We start from the raw sequence: 26,091 nt of genomic DNA on the forward strand, positions 1-26,091 counted from the left end.
TAAATCCTTGCATATTTTTCTAAAAACAAGGATCACTTGAAAATGACCAAATTCTCTGAAATGAGTCTGAACATATCTGAATTTCTTCAGTCAAAATGTAGATGGTAGAGATTAATTGAATATTCTGTCAAGCAATAATCTACAGTGGGTCTAACAAGGACTCCGTAAAGAGCACAAAGAAATTTAAGCTACCCTTCATCTTCCACATGGCAGAAGTGACATTTCTTACTCAGAGTTTCAAAAAAAAACAGGTACAGAGAATCAGTATAAACATAAAAAGACAAAGCACCAAGCAGCAGACACAGCACTCTAAAAACTTTAAAGAACACCTAGTACAGATGCCTTGATCCACATGACAGAATGCATAGAAGTTCCTTGCAGAAAACATAAATTTTGTTTAAAAATATTTAGAAAACATGAAGAGAAGCATAAGTTGAAAATATTAGCCACCTTAATACTACATGTGCTCCATCTGTTCAAATCCTGTGTTAAAACAACAAACCTTGGTTGTTAAGCTCATACCAGATGCCATCTACCAGATGCTAAAACACAAGACAGCGTGTTCTTAATTTAAATTATCTCAATACACCTATAATCTCAATGACACTCTACATTAAATTACTTCAGAATTTTTCTTAATTGAAACGGCATGGCAGTAAGCTTTCACAGAAGAAGGTCTATTTTCCTACTAATTTTCATTCTATCAAAAAGGTAGAGGTTACAATGAATAATATACTGTGTTGTCTTTACCTCCAGCCTTCAGCCCTCCAAAAGTATATGAAAATTGATCAAGCATTACAAAACTTTCACAAATGAAGCACTGAAAAAAACCCATCACTTGAAACCCTGAATATTTCAATGAATCAAATGTATTTTATATTTCAGTGAATAAAATATTTCAATGAATGTTTCAATGAATAAAATGTGCTTTTCATGCTGGAAGATACTCCTGATGCTCCTCCTCAAGACATTCAGACACAACTTGAAATCCTCATTATTTGGGAACGATTTTTGGCCCTACGGGGGTTCTGTATAACTTTTCGCTGCATCCTGAACAAAAGGATGTTAAGGTCCTAGAAAGCATCTAGAGGAGGGCAACAAAGCTGGACATGCAGGAATGGCACAAAGCTGCACCAGGGCAGCTGGACTTGATGACCTTTGTAGGTCCCTTCCAACCGAGCTATTCTACTCTTTTCAATGGCACCCACATATTTAAATCTGAAACCTTTGTTTGTGTGATGATTTCATATAACAACAACCAAATACTGAAATAATTTAAGGAATTGTAAGCTTCTTACCAACTTGTTAGTTTCCTTTAAAGGTCTAAGAAATTGATTTACTCTCCTTCTATACCACTTCTACCAAACATCCAATCATATTTTAAATATAAAAACACTTGACGCAGGAGACAGTTACCAACTTTTTTGTGGTTACTTATGAACACTGAATCTCTCTAATTCTAACCATGACTACTCATTTTTCCACTTTGCTGTATTCACAGAAGCACGTAACAGTTTTTATTTCTCTAATAAATTAAATAATATACCCCTTCCCTCGTAAACAATACAAGACTGCTTGTAAAAAAATTGTCTGAACTGTGTTCTCTAAAGCATACTTATATTCTCATGCATATGTTTAGCACAGAAAGATTAGCCAGAGAGTTCACCATAGTTCAATAATGGCAGATACCAAAGAGATTGCTTTTTCTTACCTTTCTAAATGCTTTTGCAAAAATTCCTTCTCCTGTAAGGAATAACAACAACTATATCCCTTTGCATTTCTGCAAATACATTTTATCTCTTGGCTGCAGGCCTCTGAAGGAAAACAAAGCTTACACAGTTAAGCTATCCGTCCATTTCTCAGTGCATCTTTCCACAAGTGTGTCTGAAATAAGATCTGCTGGCCAGCATCAAATTAGTCTGGTGGAAGGACAGCTGTCTCAGAAATGTGAGAAATTAAGTTTCTCAAATTTAGCAGAAGTGTGAGGAAAATTGTTTGTTGGTTTATTTTTTACTTTTTTTTTTTTCACCTGGTTACACCTAAATGTTGCCTTAAGAAATAAAGGATCAGAAAGACTGACTCTTGCTGGGATATGAAATATGAATACATTAGTTGACAAAGGAAGACCAACCAATGTCTTCTACCTGGACTTCTGTGTGTCTCACATGACATCCTGATCTCCAAATTGGAGAGAGATGGATTTGAAGGGTGGACCATTCAGTGGATAAGAAGTTGGCTTGAAGGTCACACCCAGAGAGTGGTGGTCAATGGATCCATGTCCCAGTGGAGGACGGTGACAAGTGGTGTCCCTCAGAGGTCTGTCCCGGGACCAGTGCTGTTTACTATCTTCATCAGTGACATAGATGAAGGGATTGAGTGCACCTTCAACAAGTTTGCAGACAACACCAAGCTGAGTGGTGCAGTTGATACACCAGAAAGAAGGGATGCCATTCACCCAAACCTGGAAAGGCTGAAGAAGCAGGCCACATGATCATCGTGAGATTCAAGTCCAAGTGCAAGGTACTGTAGCTGGCTGAGGGCAATCCCAGACAGGAGTACAGACTGGGAGAAGAACTCATTGAGAGCAGCCCTTCAGAGAAGGACTTCGGGGTTCTGGTGGATGAAAGGCTCGACATGAGCCAGCAGTGCATGCCTGCAGCCCAGCAGGCCAGCTGTGTCCTGGGCTGCTTCACCAGAGGGGTGGGCAGCAGGGGAGGGAGATGATTGTCCCCCTCTGCTCTGGCCTCCTGAGGCCCCACCTGTAGTACTGTGTCCAGCTCTGGGGCCCCCAGCACAAGAAGGATGTGGGGCTGTTAGAGTGGGTGCCTCCCCAGGGGAGGGCCATGAAGATGATCAAGGGGCTGGAGCACCTCTCCTATGAAGGAAGGCTGAGAGAGCTGGGGCTGTTCAGCCTGGAGAAGAGAAGGCTCTGGGGTGATGTTATTGCAGCTTTTCAATACTTAAAGGGGACTTATAACAAAGATGGACAGCAACTTATTGCTCAGAAAGATAATGACAGGACAAGGGAGAATGGTCTTAAACTAAAAGAGAAGAGATTTATATTAGAGGTTAAGAGGAAATTCTTCACTCAGAGGGGGGTGAGGCACTGGCACAGGCTGCCCAGAGAAGCTGTGGATGCCCCATCCCTGGAGGTGTTCAAGGCCAGGCTGGATGGGGCTTTGGGCAACCTGGGCTGGTGGGAGGTGTCCTTGCCCATGGCAGGGGGTTGGAACTAGGTGATCGTTAAGGTCCCTTCCAACCCAAACCATTATACAAATCTATGAAAAAAAAAAACACACACGTTTCTTCAAGAATTTTTAAGCATACATGTGTGTGTAATTCAGTACCTTAGGTTAGAATAGCTTTGGTTCTAGGAACAAAGTAAACATTCATAATAAATCTTAAGAGCACAGAAACTAAAGCTTGCACTGACTTTAACACACAGAATTCACTCGTTGTTCTCTTAGTTTTCTAAGGGCAGATTTACGTGTCAGCCATGACAGTTTGGGTATCGAAAGCTGGGTTCAAATACATACCACGGCATGGATGTAAACAGTGTTGCTCAGCAACAGAAATGAATGAGAATGTAGGTTTACACCCTGACAAAATTATTAAAACTATGCACTCAATTCCAACATAAGAATTCAACTATGCTATCACAGGATATTTATATCTTTCAATAACAGAGAAATTTTCTAAGTGAGTTCTGATTAAATATTGACATTTTTGCATAAATGGAATTCTTTCTGAAATGTTGCCTAGGGAGCCTGGATAGAACTAGGCACTAGGAATCTCATTTATATCTCAGGTTTTGCCTTTGACTAATCCTGTACAGCTTTGTGCAGCCTTAATAATGAGGAATAGAAAAAAATCATTGCAGATCACTAGATAAAAGTACAATTAAAAGCACAAAAAGACATCCCTAAAGATAAACCACAATTTGACTGCCACTCTTCTCTCATTTCCTGCCAACCATTATCACACTAATGTGAGGATGATCTGAGTGAAAAACATAAATCTCCTGAAGGATGCCGAGTATCAACACATGGCTAGGGGGGCTGTTGGCTGCAGAGAATGTTTCCCTGATGGCAATCATGAAAAAGCGTATTTCTGACAAGCAAAGCATTAAGAGTTAGGGAAGTAATGTAATTTACAGAAACACCATTGGTTTATTTTCACTCTAAACTGAATGTATATGAAAGCTGCTTAATGTAAGTTCTTATTATTAATAATGAGGGAATATTCTACTGCATTTAGAACAATTAGGAGGATTCAATGTTTGGGATGACTAAGTCATCACTGAAGTCCTTTCTAAGCCTTAAAACAGCTTCCCAAGATAAGATATACAATGGCATCTATTAAAAGGAGTTGGAAATAAATAATTCTAATATGTTCTGATTTGCCCCAATTTAATTAAATATATGAAAACTCTTTAAACCAGTTTCACATTTCTCTTTTTGATTCACTTACATGGTGTGGGGAAAGAATAGAAAAAATTGACCCTATGAAACTGCTACTCATCAACCCTAACTATGCTTCCTCAGTTCCCTAAATGTTGGGAGAAACACACAGGGTTTGTGGCAGGCTCAATGATTCAGACAAAGCCATTAAAGTAAGACCCAAACATCATCTAAATAATATACAGCTCAATTAACCTTAAACAGTCTATAATTATTACAAGTTTCATCGTTCTAATTACTTTTCTTTTCAGTAACACTGCTATAAAGTGAGTTGAATTATAAAATAAAATGTCATAGGGCATCTATTTATGTATTTTTAAAGCAAGTATTTATGAAAGGATATAATTTTCCAGCAAATATCCAGCTTGCTGTTAATCTCCAGACCTTTTGCCTGTTGTCTTTCTTCTTCCAGCTGCTTTTCGTTCGCAAACTGTGTCCCATCGGCAGGGGATTCTGGGAAGCTCTCAAAATTGAACTTGTCAACTTGGATAGCCATACTGTAACAAAGGGAAAAGAAAGAGGGAAAAAAAAAAAAAAAGGAGTTTCACTATGACAGTTTTACAGATATTACTTCTGCAGGAAAGGCAGAGCACTATAAAACAAAGCACTACAATATTATACTATATTTGTCTTGGAGCCATGTGGTCTATATACTGATATATAACCCACATGATTTATGCTACTGAAATTAGAAGACTGTCCATTCAAGATCATAATATTAAAAAAAAGTAATCATCAATTAGCATCTTAATGCCTTTGTGAGTAGGTATCTGTTTTGCTGTTGCAGCCAGGTGACCATCTGCCTTTACTCTTGGTGTGTTTAACAGTTGCTGAAAAACAAACCAACAAAAAAATCGGGCCAAATGCTAATGAATATATTATTCAAAGTTCCTTATAAATCTCAACCTATGCACACAGAGTGTTCAGCTTCGGGGCCCTCACTACAAGAAGGACATCGAGGCCCTGAAGAGTGTCCAGAGAAGGTCTGCGAAGCTGGGGAAGGGCCTGGAGCACAAGTCCTGTGAGGAGCGGCTGAGGGAACTGGGGGTGTTTGGTCTGGAGAAGAGGAGGCTCAGGGCAGACCTTATTGCTCTCTGCAACTACCTGAAAGGAAGGTGTGGGGAGCTGGGGGTCGGCCTCTTCTCACAGGTACCTAGTGATAGGACAAGAGGGAATGGCCTCAAGTTGTGCCAGGGAGGTTCAGGTTGGAAATGAGGAAACATTTCTTCTCAGGAAGAGCAGTCAGGCATTGGGACGGGTTGCCCAGGGAGGTGGTGGAGTCACCGTCCCTGGGGGTGTTCAAGGAAAGGTTGGACGTGGTGCTTAGGGACATGGTTTAGGGGGTGACAGTGGTGGCTGGGGGGGTGGTTGGACCAGATGATCATGGAGACCTCAAAGATTCTATGATTCCATATTGTCCTGATGCAAAAATTAACACACTTCGAAAGCCAAGTGCACTTCACTGGTGTTACAAGCCCATTCCCTCAATTTTTGCTTGGAATTTTTCCTTACGAAGCTCAGAAAAGAATGACCACATGATGTCTGTACTAGGGCTCAAACATGACCATTCTCTTTTACTTTGAGAAGATACTTGAATCCTGCCAAATGTTATGTTAATGAATTACAGGCAATATTGATTTCAAAACCATAGTCTAATTCATCAGTAGCAAATGGTTAAATAATTGCTTTATTAAATGTATGGTGAGGCATAACAGCAAATTAAATTAAACATATTATGCTATAATGCATACTAAATACTTATATGTTAAACTAGAATCACTAATCTAATATAAAAGGGAATTTAGAGCAGCTCACATCACATGAAATGTGGTTATAGCGGATCTAATACACTGTGCTGCCAAAACAGCTTTAATTTCCTGAGTCGTCTGAAATAGGAAAATAATTAGGGAAGAATTAAAATATATTGCTCTTGAGATGACTTTGCTCTTAAGGAAAACACAAGACTGAGCAACTACTTTTTAAAACCTTTCATGCGGAAATTCAACTACTATCAAAGAAGGGGTATGAGAAGGGCATTTCACGAAATAGGCAGGGTTACTATTACTCCTTTTCTCTATTTCTGCAGATATCAAAGATGGAAACAAATTCCAAATGTCGCCAAAAGGAAAACACTAGTAACAGAAATCAACATGAAAGGACTTTGAAATCCCACCAGACCAGAAGAGGTTTTCAATAATTAGCATTAATTTTAAGAGACTGCTGACCTTAAAAAAAAAAAAAAAAAGAAAAAAAGAAAAAAAGGAAAAAAAAAAGTGAGAAAAGATTCAGTAATTACAAAAGCAAGGAATAATCTACAGCTTATCACGTTTACTGTGGAAAGATGAATTCAAATAGGCCCATCATGCTTCACCCTGAGCAAAAGCTGACATCTCAGGAGAAGACATTAATGTTCCTCTACCTTCATCATTAAAAAGTACAAATACAACACTGAGACAAAGGTGGCACAATTACTTTCTATAAGCTACCTCCTCTGCAGACTGTGTCTTTGCTCATCTTTGCATTTAGAAATCAAAGAAGTCAGAGGAATTAATCTATTCCTCTCTAAAGGGTGTTTTTGTCTCGGCTATTTTTTCTCCAGCAAGAGATCATTGAGAATTCTTCATTTGCATGCGAAGACCATCAAGTGCTGGGCATATATATATATATATATAAAAAAAAAAAAAAGCTAAAATGAGCTGCCAAAAGTGTATCACAGTAACTGCAGGAATCAAGCCAGAAATAAAGAATGTAATGAAAAACACCTAGACACAATCTGTAGTATGCATTTAAGAAAAAAAAAAAAAAAATCAGACCTGAAAACAACAACAAATTCTCATAGTTTTTACACATGATACAGATCTGCAAAATGCTGGTGGAGTTTCCTGGATTTTGCATGGGCAATGCATGTGGAAAACAGAGATGCAACTGGAACTTTGTTTCTGAGATTAGTTCGTCACTTGGTGGTAAATGACCAGATGCAAACCCAGCACTTAATTTCTATTACATATACAGCATTGCTTAAATTCTTCCATAAATACTCATAGGTAGTTACCAATATTCACATTTCAGCAACAAATTATCATAGTTTCTGAACAGTCAATCATATTTAGAATGCATCAGCCAATGAACCTGAAGAACAGCTCATTTATTTACTGTGCCACACTTCTCTAAGTGAACGCTATACTAGAAAAAAATTCTGCCCAATAATATTTAATTGAAGGCATTGAGATTGCATTCCTCTGTTAATGAATCATTACTGGCACTATGGTATTTTTTTTTCTGTGGAAATGAAATACCCATGTAAGCACTTTTTCCCCTGATAGCCTACAACAAATTCACATCAGCTTCAGGAATACAGGCTAGATTTTTCTTAATAACACTTCATTGTACAGCTCTGAAATAACTTGTATTAAGCTCAAAGGTATGGTAACTTAAGTAAATAGGGCCCCTAGTACTTAGAACTAATTCCTCAATGTTTTTGTTAAAAAAACATGTTTTTGTTTATACTGTGTATAGTGTTTTAACACACCTCACGCCACTTAAAAAAATAGAACGCCCCCAACATACTCACCTGCTGGAAAGTGAGAGGTCTGAGTAAAAGAGGGAGAGACAGAAAATATCACACAAAACAATATTACAAATACAGCTGTAGGCAGAATATATGAAAACAATAGACAGAAATAATAAGATTTTTTTCAGGAGTGTGGTTACACTTAAGATGCAGCATGACAAAATTATATCCTATTTCTTAAACATATGCACCTTTCACCATTGGTATTCTCCTCCTTCTTCCCTAAAAATATGCATATGGAGCTTTGTCTCTGAATTTTGTGTCAAGTATTTATTCCTCAGCCTATGGAATGTGTAAGAAATTGAAAGGCTTTACCTAAAAATCAAAACAAAAAAAAATAAATACCTTAACCTAAATCAGTCACTCATCCCTAAAACTTTACCCCTACACAAACCCAGCTTCTTCACTTTTAATACGATGATTTCTCCTACGAAAAGATGCAGGTGAGGTATGAATGAAGGGCTGAACAATGCCTGAAGCCAGCTGACTGAAGGAGAAACAGATAAGCTGGACTTTGGGTTACAATCACCAAATAAGAAAAGATTTTTTTCATTTTTAAGTGATCTGTAGAGATCACATGGGTTTTATCCCACAAGCAGCAGAAGGCAGTGAAAGGCAATGTCTTAAACATTACCCAACTTTGTCACTGTGCTGTGTGCATCAAAATAATGAAACTAAAATGTATTTTAGCTGTAAAAGGTCTTTTTTCACTTCTATGTCCAGTTCTTTACAACCTATGTTTCTTGTCAATAATTCTTTGCACCTCTTTTCTCCCCATATTTGTCCTTGCTTGCAGCAATGTACAAGAACCTAGAGATTCTACACAGAAAAGTCAAAAAAAAAGACAACTGAGATTGGAACAGGCATTCAATTTATTGTCAACAGCTATGACAACGATGGCTCACACTGTGCAAGGCTAATTGCATACCCAGTACCTTGCCCTTCACAGTAATTAGGTGTGAGGGAAAACTTACAAGATCTTAAAACCCAAAAGCTTGAACATACACTTGCTTCGGGAAAAGGGACTGGAGCTTCATTTTAACCTGCTTTGCCTCATGGGTAGCTATCCCCATTTTCTACAAGGAGAGTTTTAAATAAATCATGAGCTATTTGTATAAAAACACTGCATTATAGAGAAATATGTAACAGGCAATCCTGCGATGCAAATCAGGTTTTGTTTCTCTCTGGCTAACCTTGCTGGTGCAGGAGGAGGGATAAAATAACCGACGTTTTCATGAATAATGAAACAATCGTGGTTTGAAACTACTGGGTTTTGTCATGAAACGAGCCCAAGCCGTTGTGACAGCTACTCAGACAAGGAAGCATCCTTACAGGGATGCAAATTATTCAAATACAAATTAAGCAAACGAAGAGGAAAAGGTCAGCTCTTTGGCAATGCTGATGATACGGCTGCTCCGTATCATCTCACGTCACCTGTCAGGATGACTTACAGGGGAAAAATGACAAACCTTCCACACACGGCAGCCATTTCAATGACAGTTATCCCGAGTCTTGGTAAAGCACCAGCACAGAGCTGCTAAAGGCACCGGAAGGTTCATTTCACCACTTCTCATAATGTGAGTTACAACTTTACTGGATATACTACCCCATCCTGATGACAAAATGCACACCAAAAAGGACTTTACATACAGAAGAAAACTTCCTGCAAACACCACCATGCCTAATCCTGAGCCAGTGCTGCACACATCCATCCCTCATTAAAATTAAGCAGCCCCCCCAGTTTCAGAGAAGCAGTAGATGAAATTAAGAGGTAGGGAAGTCAGCAAGGGAGAGTCTCCCGCAGTGCTGTAGACTCCCGTAGGTCCATGTAGGTCCCAGCCATCCCCTACCCAGAGTGATGGTGCCTGGTGCCTCTGATGTCCTCATCTCTTGGAAGAGGACGAGCATCTGAAGTGAAATTACATCTGTCGTGCTCATCAAATAAAATGGGGTTAAAAGCAGATCGGGAATTAAAAGAAATGCAGCAATCTGGTAACGTAACTAGATTTCAGCTTTCGTTAAATAAATAAAATATCGCTGCTGAGGTTGGAAGAATAAAATTCTAGAGATATAGCCCTTATTCAATTATCTTTAGGAAGAAAGGATGTAACAGGAACCCAAAAACTCATCCTCGCGGCTAACTACCTATTTAAATAGTAGCGCCCACAGATGAGTTTGCAAGCTGTTTCAATAATGAAGCTGAAAGGAGGCAGTCGGAGATGTTTTTAAGTATTATGCTTCCTTCTCATTCTCCTTACTTATAAAGGAGACAGTAGGAACACAGAACGAGGTCAGATTACTACTACTTACTCAAAATGCTTATATAAATATATGCATACATACATGCATATATATGTATATTCAAGTACTATGTATATATATAGTATGTGAATAGTCCCTGTATTGTCAGTGACCTTAAATTTCAGGAAATGCGACAAGTGAGGATGATACTACTACTACTACTGCTTCTCACTTTCAAGAGGAAAATAAAAATAAATAAATAAATAAATAAAAAGGATTCTTCCATTGTACAATCTCAGTAAAAGAGCTTTTATAACATCCTGTTTCAGGTGTACCTAATTCCACCCTAAATAAAAGTACTGCGGCTGATATTAGGAGGTTATTATTATTATTTATTATTAGCTGATATTAGTTCATTTTTTTCACTTTTACCCTGTGCACGATGTAAAAAAATCCCTGGTTTTAGCTAGGCAGTCAAATGTGGTATACAACATATCAAAGGTACAGCCAAATGCTTGACAGTTTTTGACTGGATCAGGTATACAGGTAACGGTACCCTAGAAATTAAGGTGTCAGAGGGACAGTCAGTTGTTCTCCTTACCTTGATGTTTGAGTCACCTCTTTTAATAAAAAACATCACTTTTTTACAGTAAAGAGGGAATATTCATTCTCTGCTTAGTACATCTCATGCTGATGGTACTGTTATGTTCTCAATCAGGTTTAAATCATGTTAGTGTTCTAGTGATAGTCTGGAAGAGTTCAAGGCCAGGCTGGATGGGGCTTTGGGCAACCTGGGCTGGTGGGAGGTGTCCCTGCCCATGGCAGGGGGTTGGAACTGGATGATCCTTAAGGGTCCCTTCCAACCCAACCCATTCTACGTTCTATTCTATATAAAGAAAGGCAGACTAGTGACACCCCAGTATATCATAAGTTGTGGGCTAAGAGGGACCTCGAGTATCAAATCTCTCGTGAAATTAATACATATGTATCACCAGATGAACACGAGAAAGTAATCCAAATTAACATATATCTTGTGTTTACTTCTAAATATCTCAATGCTTTACAAGTGCCATCTATATTTCACACGTTACGATAAAATACAACTGTAAAACTAAGTAGCTCAAGCGACCCATAAGTAATGATCTCTCCTCTTGGCCTAAAACTGACTTCATAAAGAAAAAGGATTGCTTTAATATCTGAACTATGCAGAGCAAAAGATAAATTTTTCCATTAATCTTTGAAAGGTCAATTAAATTAAAAAATTTGCATTTAGAACTTAAATATTTATTTAAAGTAATTGAAGAGGAGATGAAAGTCAAACTATAGTGCTGACGTCTGTAAAATTCAACAGCTTATACTTATCTGATCCACAACATTTCAGATGATAAAAAGTTAAACTGGCAAAGAATAGTTCCTCTGTAAATAATTTAATATTTGAAAATAAAACAGTGTTAAGAGAGAGTTAGCTACATAAATCTTCTGTTTTAATGAGATTATTCTGTGCATGCTGCAAATCTCGCTTTTCAATTCCTAACTCTGAATCTGAAAACCATAACCTGGAAATGAAGAGGCATAACAATTAGCTTCAACTTGCATCTTTCTTTTTTTTCCGCTTCCCCATTTAAATGATGTGGACTTCTGTGGCAATCGCCACGCAGCAATACTGTTAGGTACGTAATGAAATAAGAAATCTAGAATAATAATGGTAATAGCATGCTCTATAAATACACCAACTTCCAGAGGGAGCATTAGAGACTGATAATCGATGGCCATTTACTCAGTTAAGAAATCTAGGAAAGTGTAGCCATGATAATGCTTAAAAGACTGGATTGAATATTCTCCCCCCCCCTTTTTTTTTTAAATCAAATCTGAACCAAGCATGGATTGTCATCCTATCATCCAAAATAATGTCATACTGTGCCTCCTACACCTCTCACAGTGGATTACTAATAATCAGAGGAATACATTTCAAAAGGTATATTTTCATATTCAGTTACTCATTTGTATAATTCAGTACTGCTGTTTCGGGGCAGAAGGCTCTAAAGAGAACGTGTAAATTTAAAAATGTGTAATTTTGTGCCAGATAAAACGCATGAGACCAAAAAGTTCTACAATTGTGCCCACTTTTCATTCCAGCTCCCTCTCTCTTCCAAAGAGATCGAGAAGATTGGCCACCCCAAAAAGTAAAGAGAAAAATATACTGGAATAAGGCACGTATTTGTAATTTTTAGAGCATCTTTTCCCTGTAGCCTGAAGCAGAGGAGAGTTTTGCAGAAGTACTGCAGAGTACAAGCTCTGATCTTTGTCTTCCTATCAACACTGCACACAGCTAGCAATAAGGAACATGGGACAAAAATGCCAGGTGTCTCTCCTTCTGGAACATCTCAGAGAATCCACCAACACTGGTAAAAAGTATTGGGAGTGGGAATCACCAGCAGATCACTTCACAGCCTGGTTTCTGCCCTGTCCCCACATGGATAGTTGTTGCTGGTCCCAGGGTACAGGTGCTGTAGGACCTGTGCAGGACACCAAGACATTCGGAGGAGTCTCGGGGCCACCTGCACATGATAAACCTGGATCATCAACTCACTTTCTTTTCAGAGAAAAGGCTCAAAAGTTCCCAGCAAGTCACGCAATAGCCAGCATCACTCCTCTTCTAAAGGAATGGGACTGCAACGCATCGCACACCTGAAAGGTTGTCTTCAGAGAAGATACTGAAACGCCAGTCAAAACCAAACTCTGAGAGAAACCGAGTGCTCAGAACGCTATAAAACTGGTAGAGAAATCGCTCACACATGAAGCAGTCCATCTCAGTGACACACAAGAGAAAATGAAATGATGCGTGGCTTTACATAGCAGATTTTCATAAAGGAACTGATTCCAACATTTGTGGGGTAAAGTGATAGGATCCATGAATGCTCAGCATGCAAGTGTACACATTTTGATGTGGATTATCACTTCAAGATACAACTAGACTTAGCATTTATAGTAAATACTTCACATTAATAGTAAATGATTCATTTATATTCAACTTTTATACATATATATATACAAAGCTATCATTTCCCTTTTTCCCAGAGCATTGCAGTAGAAGTTCACCTTCACATGATTTGTTCTGATAACCAAATTTTTTTCCAAGTCTGGTTTTCCCAAACAATTTCCCTTTACAGATCTATAACCTTCATACTTCGATCACAGGAAGTATCACATTTTCAGGATTTCTTACAAACCAGCAACAGCTCTTCAGAGCATTCCTCTGTTAGTTCCTTCAAGATTATTCTAAGCAAGGTAGCCCAGACTACAGACTTCAAAATATTTATTTTGCCACAGCCTTGTTGATTCTTTTGGTACATGAAGGAATTATACTGATTTTATTAGAGACTCTCAGGTCCCAGAAACAAGTTTTCTGGTGAAACCATACTTACACTAGCCTGCCAAAAAGAAAAGCTGGGGGACAAATCAGCACATACCCAGTTTAGGAAAACAAACCATCAGTACAATAGTTAACGTCTCACACTGAAGCTCCCTGGTCCATGAGTTTTGGCCTATAGAACTTATTTTGTAACTACTTCCAGGTTCTGTGCTCACAAAACCCCTAAATCTTACTTCCCCATGAAGAAGCTTCACCTGGGTAGATCTGCAAGCCATGGCAGCCAATTGCTCAGCACTATTAAAAGAGTGCCCATCTCCCTCTCACACACTTTGCCCATGAACAATATTTTTCCATCAGAAACCAATGCATACATCAGAATTTCCTTCCACGTTTCCTCCCCCAGAAACACCTATGTGTGCATTTAGAAGCAGGCTTTGAAGGAAGACTATTTTCAAAAAATAACATCAACCACTGAGCACTGCAGCAGCCTGGAAGACCACGCTGGCATTACTGAGTCTTGTCAACACTTAAATCCTTAATGAATGCTTATGACAGAGCCTCAAAGCGCTTCCCCTCTGCCCGGCAGTAAATGTTTTATAAGGCAAGGCACCGCTTCCATTGCTAATATCGCTCAGCCTCAAGCAGCCCTGGATCCAGATCTGGGATTGTTTTCCCTTGTATCTCAACATGTTGGATGGAGCTGCCGTTGCGCATTTCGCCCCGCACATTGCTGTGTGGCACAAATCACCTGATTTGCCTTATTAGCACCTCAGAAAATGAGCATAGACCTGAAGATCTTTGTTATTTTAGCCTAAACTCAACCAGTGTGAGTTCCCATCGGGAAATCGCTGCATCCCATCAAACCACCCATCCAGGTGCCCTCTGATCCAGGGAGCCGTGAGCTGCAGCCCCCGAGGGAAAAGGCAGTGACACCGATGTTTGGGACCAACACCATTGCAGGTGCACACATTTCTTAAATAACTACGGATTTCTTCACTAAGGAAGTGGAAGGAAGGAAATGCACAACTACGAAGTTGAGAACAGTCAAGTCATGGTGTTGGAGGTGAGGACCCTTCAGGTTCAACGGACGTCACAGAATCACAGTCATCTAGGTTGGAAAAGACCTCCAAGATCACCGAGTCCAACCTCCTACCTAACGCTAACAAATCTTCCACTAAACCATATCCCTAAGCTCTACATCTAAACGTCTTTTAAAGACCTCCAGGGATGGGGACTCAACCACTTCCCTGGGCAGCCCATTCCAATGCCTAAAAACCCTTTCGGTAAAGAAGTTCTTCCTACTATCCAACCTAAGGAAGAACTTCTTTACATCCAGAGCGTCCAAGTTACCATGGCCAGTGCAGTGCCCTTCAATGAAGAACAATTCAAAATTTGAAACAAAGACCAAAAAAAAAAATCTACTAAAAGTTCATAAGAAGGAATCATTTCATGTACGCTATTAAGCTTTTTCAAAAATTTACTTAGTTTTTAAGAGAAAGTATTCTTCCTAAACTGAGGAATACAGTGTCAGGATTAAGCAATAATGAAGTTTTCCATCTAAATACTTCATTCATGTCCACTTGAACTAATGTTTCCAAAATGACTAGCTTTAAGTATGTACATTTTTAGATTAGTCTCTTCAGTGCTTCATTAACTGAAAAAGAATTATTTCAAATAAAATAATCTTGGTATATTTAGAAGTTTTAGTAACATTTAAAATAAATATGTAAATTCTGAAGTATTTTTTTTTCAGCATTACTTTTCACCTAGAAATTTACAAAGCCTTTTCATTCCTCTAATCTTAATTTTATGAACTAAGAACACATTTCAATCAAAATTACATGAATCTCTGTTTCTTTGTAATATTCCTTTACAGACAATAAAAGCTGAGGAGCAGATGTTATTTAAATTTCTTCAAGAGAATTTTCCTTTTTTTTTAAAAAAAAAAAAAGGCAATCAGCAAGGTAAAATTCAAATGTTCTGAAACAGAAAACAATGACTGAAGATCTCTTTTATGGAAACTGCATATACTTTCCCCTTGCTGACAAGATTTTGCTGAGTATAATAAAAACATATGGAGGCATATCTGGATTCAGACATCAATTTGAAACTGAATCCCAGTTTAGGAATCATAGTCTTATCTTACATGTTGAGAGAAAAAAAAAAAAAAAAAAAAAAAAAAAAAGGAATGATTATTGCTTTCAATTCTTTCAATTCTTTTCAATTGGAGGGCTGAAATTCTCTTGTGTGTATATATAACCAACATTTTTCTTTTTAAACCATCATGTCCCTCCCTGTTCCCTCATCCTGTAAAGAAGCCAAAAACCCTGAATACATAGAAGGCCACAGACACTCACACACACAATGTTAGGACAAATAAATAAATGAAAAAATAAATTCCTCCCCATCTACCAACAATCATTTAACACAGAAAATCCCACAACACCAGAAAATCCCAAAACACAACTAATTTACTCTCAGTTATTAAATTATACAGTTTATATGTAAATATAATTAAAACTGGGTTTATATATATACTACACCAAGCATATAATACTGTAAACAAACACCAAAAAAAAAAAAAATCAGATGTAGAGGTAGCCACAATCAGCAGCATTTAGATTTAGCGTTTGCTTTTCACTGGGGGACTACACGTAAGAACTGCCCCATTATTGTAGGTAAAATCATGCCCAAGCCTGCCGTTCAGATGCAGCATTTAAAAATTGCTTGGAAATTTGCCCTCTGTTCTCTTGGGAAACAGTAAATATGGATAATACTGGTATACAAAAAATGTGTAAAATATTACATAATCTCCTTTGTTCTGAAAGCAAGCTCTTTATACAAAGCTTTCTGTACAGAGGATTTCCTTTTTATTGCTTACTGTTCTCCATTTCGCTTCTCCCATACAACTAGAAAGGAGATGCCATCAAGCAGTAAATTGAGGAAGAAAGCTGCAGAGATTTTTTATTCCCATTTATTCCCATTGAGCCTCCCTCAGGGATATACAAATTGGAAATTGCTAAATTATCATCTAATAGGCAGAAACAACGTAGGCGAGACCAATTAAGTAAAAGGCAGAAAGTTGTATTACACATGTAATTAAATGAAATTCTTTGACTAGACTACATTAGAATAATTTCCCAAAAAGGACAAAAATTCACTTTAATCAGCACATGACACATTGTACGACATGTCACTAAAATAGCACATTAACAGTTTTGGCATTGCTAAAAAAAAAAAAAAAAAAAAAAGCAGTTTTCTTAATTGTAAATCAAGTTACTTCCAGGTGTTAGGAAGTATGCTAAATGGCAGCCTTCGTTCCTATATATCCCAGACTCTAATGATGAATAATTGAGGATCAAGTCATAAAAGAGTAGGTTTGTTCTTGTTTTGTTGTGTTTTTTTTTTTTTTCCTAGCTATTTTATCATTCAACTATCTACACACATTGTGTTGGTCGGACCGTTCTCTTGCAGAAGCCCATACACCATCACAGAACGGGAGGAAATCACTAAATCAAATCACCACCCTAACTGCAGGCTGTAATGTGAGTGACAATAAAAAGGGATGATAGTTTTGGCTCGTAATCATGAACTCCATCAAAACGAGTAACACGGTGGGGGGAAAAAAACAACAGCGCAATCAATTCTCATTTGCAAGGCTTCGGGCTCTTCCTCTCAAGCCATTCTCAGAGCTGAGCAAACTAACACCCACTGCCCTGTCCTCGTGCTACGGCACGGGTACTTTGTCCAGCCCCTGGCAGCTATTTCAGGAGTTGGGATCCAGGTTGGGGTCAAAACATACTCTAGAGGGCCATACAAGTGACTCTCGAGGGCTAGGGAAGCTAAAGGAAGAGGAGAAGCAACACTTACTTTTTGCCTTGGTGCTTTTCCAAACACCCTCTGAAAATTGTCGCAACCAGTCAAAAACTCCGGCATCGTCACTCCATTTTGAGAAGAATCCAATAGGACTTAGTTGATTTAAACCAGTAATTGTTTATAAAACTGATAATCATGATATCAAATGTGGATTAACACCTCTAAGCACAACTAAATTAATTCTGTAATCCTTCTGCAAATGAGAGGGCAAGCGCTTTCAGAAACCTGGGACAGCTTCTATACTGTAAAATCAGTATTTTCCTTCAAGTACTTCCCAATAACTCACTTTCTCTGTTTTTATATGATAGTTCTTTAGACAATACCATTTTAATAGCAAATCTGTGACCTTCTGTCTTGAGAAAGTTCCTGTCCCATTGGAATTCATTTGCCTAGCAGGCTTAGAAACCCTGGTTAAACCATTACCATTATTTCATTATTGGAAATGCCACACCATTTAGTGTTCATTTTTTAAATGTACACAAACAAACCTGGAAGAGTTGGAAAGGAAATAATGCGATTTGCTTTCTCAATTGAAATGGAAATGCAGAGACAACATAGCCACGTGGTTTACATTGTCTTAGAAAAAAAAAATAAATAAACTTTTTATATCACAAGAAGAAACAGCTGACTTTTTAAAAAATCTAGTATTTTTGAAATGCTACTGATTTGTATAAATCAGTGCTTGTGTACAAAAGTTCAAAAGTAAATGAGTTTGTGTAGTTGATGGCAGTCCTGAAACAGCAAGAAGTGATACAAAAGACAAAAACCAGGTCTTGTTTTGGTGAGCATGTGTTCAGGACAAGCAGTACAGACGTAACCAACTGTCTAATGTCACTGTGTGCTTGAAAATATCATTGTACAGGAGTCCAGCCTGCACAGGCTCCCAGATAATGCCAGATAAAAGACAAGAAACTCTTCTTCAAAATTACAGAAGACCAGCTCTTTCCAGAAAAGGAGAACTAACATAAAAATACAAGAGTGAGTACAAGAAAGAAGGGGACTTGAACACACTGAATAGCCTGGGAAACAAGCAGTGAGAAGCACTGACGTAAGCACGCTCCTCATCTAGATATAAATTCCATGATTAAGCCTGTGTATATGCATTTACTGCCTGTTAACTGCCCTTTTGTTGTCATCAGTTTATCAGGGCTTGTAAATCACTCCCGAAGTTTCCTTCGTGCTGTTCTCCATCTCACACTGAAGAGGTCACAACTCTATATTCCGCAATAAGCCCCATCCTCCTCGAGTCACTGTGAGTTCAGAACGAATATAAGCAACAGCTGAAATAAGCTGCTAGTGATGGCCACCTTTCCATCCATAGACTGACGGGGAAAAAAAGGGAAATACTCGTAAAACATGATACAATATCGTGCGTGATGCTGTTGGGCATGGCAGAGTTGCTGTAGGGTGAGATGGGGTAAAGGCTCCTCATGATTAATATAAATCACGTTATTAATAAGTATTTTAGAGCATTATTTGTACAACACAGCACAGACTATTATTTAAGCCTAGGGATACTCGCAAAAACATCTCAACAACTTAAGACAAACTTCATTTTCTAAGTTTACTTTAGTAGTTACAGGTAGAAATTCAAATGAAAAACTGCAGGACTTCAGCTCCCTCCTTCAAGAATGTTGCACACGGTCTCCTATCATTAAATAAATGTTTCTGAACTTCTTAACTTTCAGCTTTAGAAACTTGGGAATTTTCACTTCAGGTACTTTGTTTTTACTTCCAGAGAGTAAGGAGTAGCGTACACTGTACTGTGTAATGCCCAGGGAGAAGTGAAAAGTGAATTCAGAAGGGGAAATGCAACTATTTAGTTGCATTCGTGTTCTGGTCCAGAACAGTAAGGCCTAAACAAGAAGCAAAAAGGACAACACTTATGACAATAATGCTTATCAAACTTATAAGCCTAAATAAATAAATAAATAAATAAAAATTTGCAAGAGCACGGAAGTTTTTAATTATATGTTCTTTGCCGCAAAAAGGACGTAATATTTACAAAATATTCACCAAATCTCTAAATCTGCGCATGCCACTGCATTCTTTTACTCCAATGTCTTCCAAAGCTCAGAAGATTGAATAACGCACTTGCTTTTCTAAGGCTGCCCATGTTTATTGTTTCGTGATTTTTATTGTCATAAACCTTTCTTTAAAAAAAAAAAAAAAAGAGATAATTCTGCTGTGTGATGGCTTTAGGAGATGTACCTTTAGCGATCTGAAGACGCAACAACATTCTTTGTTTCGCTGTATCCTCCTTATTTCAGTGAAGAAGCAATCTATTCTCCATCTCAGTTCTATTAATAGCTGATTTTTTTGTAACAGATAAGTTTTCGCAGCAGTAGAGACAAATCTTCAGACAGAACCTTAGCCCTGTCTATAAATCCTCATTACCTAAACTAAGTTAACCTGGGGGATAATAATCCTTTGTTTAACGTGCACTTATATTCTAAAAAATTATCCTGTTTTTTGGGGGGTCAGTAACTCCAAATCATATCGTTTAATTCCCCCCTTCCACTCTTCTAATCCCCAACACGCAGGTTATTAATGTTCATAATCTTTGTCCCATTCATCACTATCACTAATAAGCTTTTTCAAAGTCTCTGCTACGCTTGGAAGAGACTGAAGTGCAAAGGAAGGTCAGAATTTGGCCAAGTAATTAGAATGCAGTTAACATTTCTGTAGATAATAGACGGTCTGGACAATAATGAAACCCTTTATCATGCTCTTCCACTCCAGCGGCTAAATAGTGTTAAATATTAATAGATATGGAAAAGGAAGATTATTCACCAAAAATTGGAAGCTCTTTTATGATGTCTTGCTCCGCTTGAGTATTTATGTAGTGGCTGTGCTCACCTTCATGACGTGGGATACTTTTTTTAGCCTTGGTCTTACCAGCTCGCTGCTGCCCTGAACCATTCGTTCACCTGCTCCTTGAAAATGGCCCAAAAAGGACAGCATACTTCCTTCACCTCCTTTAGTTTTCCTCAATGTCCAGACTCAGTTCAACATCAAAAATTAGACTGATAAAAGGAAAATGTTAGCTGACTTATAACCTGCAGGTCTTAAAGAGTTTGCAATCAACTGTGTAGCACCCAGAGCAGAGTCACATCTCTTGTTCGTACCCAACGCAAATGAAATTCCTGACATGTTCGGTGCTGAAAATTAACTCAAGGAGATTATCTTTGATGTTGCTCTTTATTCAGAAGTCAGACATGATAGACTACTCAAATCAAAAGCCTTTGTGCATCGTTTTACACTAATTTCCTGACTACATATCACACAGCACCATTAGTAAGCATCAGCACCACAAGCACTGCTGATAGACCTGGAGCCCAGAGCTCGGGTGCACTTACACACATCCGAGACTTCGTGCCCCAGCCAGGACCAGAAATAACAGGGCAGGGGCTGAAGATGAAAGGCTGCTCTGTGTAGATGCTGGCCACATCTCATCAGACAAAAAGCGTGGCTCAAATTAACTCTAGTGAGCGAAATAGCTGCACAATCATCTCTAGACATCTTTGTACCTCTTCGGAAATGACAAAAAATAGCTCCACTGTATTGGAAGCGCACACATCTACGGGTACACAGAACCCCAGGAATGGCCTTAAAGCTCCTGAGAATCCAGGCTGGGCATCCTTTCACTGACAGCACTCTTGACCTGTAACAAATTGATTTTTACCTAAACATATGTAAAATATGAAAAGCACACCCCTGGAAGATGGATAGAAGCAACCTTATTTTCCTCATGAAGTGACAGAATTCTATTTCAGCTGTAGTTATCACATTTAATTTGAACCACAAAAGCTGTTCTCCATTTTCTGAATTTCAAAATAAGTTTGTCCTCTACTTCTCTTTATTGTCAGAAAACAGCTGCTGTAAAGCTCCAGTCTTCTAAAATGAGAGGAAAGCTAGTGGGGAAGGCACTCTGTAGTGTTTCTAAGCAGGCTTCTATGGGGAATGATCCTAAAAAATGTGGAGAAAGGTGGGTAGGCAGAGAAATCATTCTTACTGGCAAGGGAACTAGAGGTGGGAATAAGGAAATACTTCGGAGTAAGGAAACCTCTACTGTTCTCTGCACAGATATTTAAACTCCCATCATACTCAACAAGGGAGACAAAGAGGGTGAGCACTTCATGAAGATCTGGGATGCCATGAGGATGATAATTATTGGCATCTATAAACAACTGCAGGCAAAGAAGATTCAATCCCTCTCCCTTGTCATGATAAAGCTCCTCTCTGGAGCTTGATTAAGGCATCCCAGAACAAAAAACAGCTCTGTAAAGCCAGTTCAAGCCTCAAAGGCACCCTCTGAGCACAGGGAACTGCGTTCCCCTCTTCTCCAGCTCTTCCACAGCATGGTTCCTTGCCAACAGAGCACTTTATCTCTTAAGCTTCTGAGAAAATAGTATCTGAGCTGCTAAACATGCTCATCGCCTTAGCCTGTGACAAGTAATGACAAAGGTTGCCTTAATTCAGCACACTGACTGTAACAGTGGGTACATCGAACAGCTTGTCAGGGAGGGGAGTAACGCCAGGAATCTCAGGGGGGCAGATGGATCACATACCTCTATTAAGGTAGCTGCAGTACCAACAAGATGTTGCCAAGATGTTCCTGGGGTGGCCTGGATGTTTGAATGCTGTGGAGGCTCCAGAAAAGACAGATTTCCCTGGAACTGCACAACGTGTGGCTCCCTGATGAACGCCGGGGCCTGACAGAGGCTTGCAGTAAGGTATCAAGGGATGAAGTGCTCATGGCCTTGGGCACAACCAGAGCAGATGCTGTGGCTATTAAAGGCTGCTCAACTGAGGCCTGCTCCAAACCACACCATATACACATACCTACAGGGCCGCAAGGCAATAGAGGACGTAATTCTGCTATTGATGACAACGTACAAGCCAATGACCCTCCTCTAGATGAACAGTCGGTGTTCTGAAGCTGGTTTTTCTATTTTTATTATAAAAGAGGAAATCAAGAACACAAAAACTGCATGCTGCAGGATCAGACATCAAAAATCAAGATTTACTCAAGTGGAAGAAACAGGTTGGAAGAAATGAGACCCTCAAAGCCCAGTTGCTTCGAAGTCCCCATCCAAACACGAAAATTGCCTATTAGTGTTTTGTGCCAAGAACTATACTGAAAGGGATGGCAAGGACACCTAAAAATGCCGAGAAATGTTACACTCAAAGGGACACAGGTGGATGAAGCCTCCTTCAGGAGGTACACACAAATTTTAAGTGCTTTAGTGCATTCCTGATGTACAGAGCTTGAAGTATTTGCTGACAGGCTACTGGAAATGCACAGATCCTTGTTGAAAAAGTGTACGTGGGGCAACCACTCAAAGAAAAAAACAAGTATTTTAACAAAAAAGTACATCAAAAGCAACCAGTATACAAAGAGAACAGACACAGTTGCTATATAGCACTATTTCCGAAGCCAGTTTTCATTAGCAGAAAAATACCAGAGGACTTTGATTAAGTAACATGTGCAGAAGAAGCAAGCTATTTGATGAGATTCTGTGATTTGACGTGATTCTGTGATTCCAAAACAAGCTTCTCTCATTCCAGCAAGGAATATATATATATATATATATATATATATATACACACACACATATAAATATATATAATAAGACAAAATGGAAGTCATTGCATGGTGAAGCTGCTATTGAGTTCCACTACCCAACACATCGATCTTTCCCTGGGCTAAGTTTTAACTGTGAATTTATTTAATATTGTAGTGTTTAATGTGGGGATAATAAAGATATCTTTTTTTTTTTTTTTCCTGGTTTAAATTGCTGATCTGTTCGTTCCAATGTTAGGCTATTTAAAGAATAGCTGTGGGTTTAGTTTTATCTTGAAATTGTAGATATTTTTGAAAACCAATGCAATGTCAGCAATGAATATCCATTAAAACACGAAAAGCTGGTATGAAGAAGACACACAGTACAAGCTATACCTCTTCTTTTTACGGGACAAATCCACACAGCCAGAGCAAAGCAGCCAGAAAGCACTTCCCAGCAAAGCCAAGCATACAGCTGTATTGAATCATTAAGCCAGCATAGGGCTTAAAAGGATAAATCTCAGCTTTTAAGTTCAAAACAGAATTCAACTTTAACTACTGAGCCATGACCACTGCCTCTTTAACATTGTTATAAAAAGCTACCTGGCTTTTCACATTTTAAAAAGCCAGTGTCACATAAATATGCTCATAAATGGTCTAAAAATAACTTGAAGCTGCCTACCCACAAGGTCAAAGTAGAAAATGATGCTCCAAACCACAAAGAACTGAGGCTTTACAAAGAGCTTTCAGTAAAGAAAATACCACTGACAGAAGTGAAGGTGTTGCCAGCAGCTCACAGCTATTTCTATATAGATCCTCAGCGTCAATTTATGTTGAGTTATACTCAGGCTAAAATGGTTTGAGATATATGAAGTTATCCCAATATACGGTTCTCACCAATGAACCACTTAACAGGTGTTCAGAGTACACTTACTTGAACTTTAATTGAAATTAAACGCTGCTGCGTGTCCTTTCTGTTCTTTATTAATTAGGTACTAAAGGAGAATAAAGACAGACATATTTGAGATGCATGAAGGAGTCATTTCCAACAAGTCAGTGTAGGGCCAGCGTGCCCCATCACTATGGATGCAGGTAACACGAACAATGTTGACCACACTACACCAGAAACCTTGTCCACGTGGGTTTTCTAGTGGTTCTTTCCCAAATCCCGGTAAACTTGCAATGCACATGATCTGTCTGCTACACCTCAACCCAAACTGCTACTTACTAGGAAACCAAACAAAATTTCACTTCTCCATGGAGAGAAGACCATGGTGAAAACCAAATCAGCCTTAGCACACAACAGCCTGTACTCTCGCATCTTTCACATTTCTCAGAGTTAAAAAGTATAATGGAAATAGCAACAAATTTCCTTGAATTTTTTTCTTGGTTTTGTCTTTGGCAGGTCTACACCTGGTAGACTATCATATCGCAAGACAGAAAGCTCCTATTTGTAGCCCTTAAGGAGCAGTCTTAGACTATCAATACCACCCTGAACACCAGTAAAGCGATTCACTGATACGACAATTTAGGGACTTCAATGATTCCGCATCGAGTTGACTTTATCCAGCTTGCCAAAGATGAAAGATGAAAAGACGAAGCCAACCCTCCTCGGATATGAACCTATGGTTTAAGGAGCGTAAATATTTCAAATCTGATGTTTCAGGCGTTCTCCCAACACGTCCAGTTATACTTCTTTTTCTTACTGTGCTTTTCTTAAATATTAATGTTTTCCCTAGAAATTGGTACAGACGGTATTTGATTACCGAAGAAAGAAGGCACAGGCTGCAACAAAGCCGTAAGAAATACTGCAGCCTGTCAAAGGTGATGAGTGCCTCTGATTATTCTTTGCTGCATTCCCTGGGGTCAGCATTTCATTAAATAGCAATGCTCTCCTTTAAAAATAGATTTACCACCACGGCTTCCTGAGGTCCTTTCATGTTTTTAGCTAAAACTATGAGCAGCAAGCCTACTTTCCTCAACAGTTCTATTAGATTTTCAGTTTCATTTTTACTGATAAGATTTATTAAGTTTGGGTAATACAACCCAAAACAAGTCATGAACACTAAAACAGCTTCTTTCTCTCTGTTTTAAGAATCTCCTTGCAAGTGGAGAGATGAACAGCTTCCTGGGAGAAATTAGGAAACGCGTTAAGAATTATGTATTCAATTAAATGAGAGCAACTTGGCTGGTACATCCTTGAAGAAAGACAATGCAGTCAGACATCGATGCATGTCAAAATAAATTAGATTTTTTGCTGTACAGTAACAAAATTCTTCCAGCACATTTCAGGACAGAAAGCGTCTGCAGCACCCACCTAGTAACACCTGATACAAATATGACTTTTTCATTACTGATTAGGATAGTGTTTCAAGGAAAATGCCTGACTTTATTAAAAATATGAAAATTCATATATTTACGTGGGTGGAAATCTTAACGAAATACTGAAAAGAGCAAATACACTTTCAAATAAATCTATCCTCTTGATGCAATAGAGATAAATGGCTTCTGCTCTGTAGAATACTTATCTAATTAGGGACGAGCAAGAAAGCTGAATTGATCTACTGCTAACCGAAACTCAGAAAGAAACTCTTTCCACAAGATGTCAAATTTCCATTTGTTTTCTTCATCGGGAGAAGACTCATCAAACATCAGGTGAGATCAATGTGATGCTACCAGGAGTCAGGACAGAAGAAAAATTTAAACAGTATTGTCTCTGAGAAGAAAATGTAAGTTGCAGCACCCTGCAGTCGTCTGCAGGCTTTAAAGCACTTCCCAACTGCAGCTGAATTACCTACACAGAAAGCATTGTCCGAATTCCTCGGTGCGTCCTGCAAGTCAAGATGTTCTTCTAAGCTGGAAATTTTAACTGAAATGTGAATAACTCCGGCAAATAGTCTTGAGATTGTCTCTCATTGCATTCTTGATAAGGAGATACTCAGTCATGTTCTAATGAGAGGCTCTTAAAAACATGGTATCTATAACTAGAGCTGTAATAAGTTCT

At 38.6% G+C, this 26,091-nt stretch overlaps 1 protein-coding gene across 5 annotated transcripts in view; it reads right to left on the reverse strand.

Annotated features, from left to right (window-relative positions):
- Positions 1 to 26,091, reverse strand: part of TRAPPC9 (trafficking protein particle complex 9) — a 455,527-nt gene that overhangs the window by 249,301 nt on the left and 180,135 nt on the right. For all 5 annotated transcript variants that reach the window (XM_035319324.1, XM_035319322.1, XM_035319323.1 and 2 more), the window contains one exon: positions 4,804 to 4,957. In XM_035319324.1, the coding sequence (XP_035175215.1) occupies positions 4,804 to 4,957 (154 nt within the window). The remainder of the gene's footprint in view (positions 1 to 4,803; positions 4,958 to 26,091) is intronic.

Source organism: Oxyura jamaicensis, chromosome 2, assembly GCF_011077185.1.
Source record: "Oxyura jamaicensis isolate SHBP4307 breed ruddy duck chromosome 2, BPBGC_Ojam_1.0, whole genome shotgun sequence".
NCBI classification, from domain to species: Eukaryota; Metazoa; Chordata; class Aves; order Anseriformes; family Anatidae; genus Oxyura; species Oxyura jamaicensis.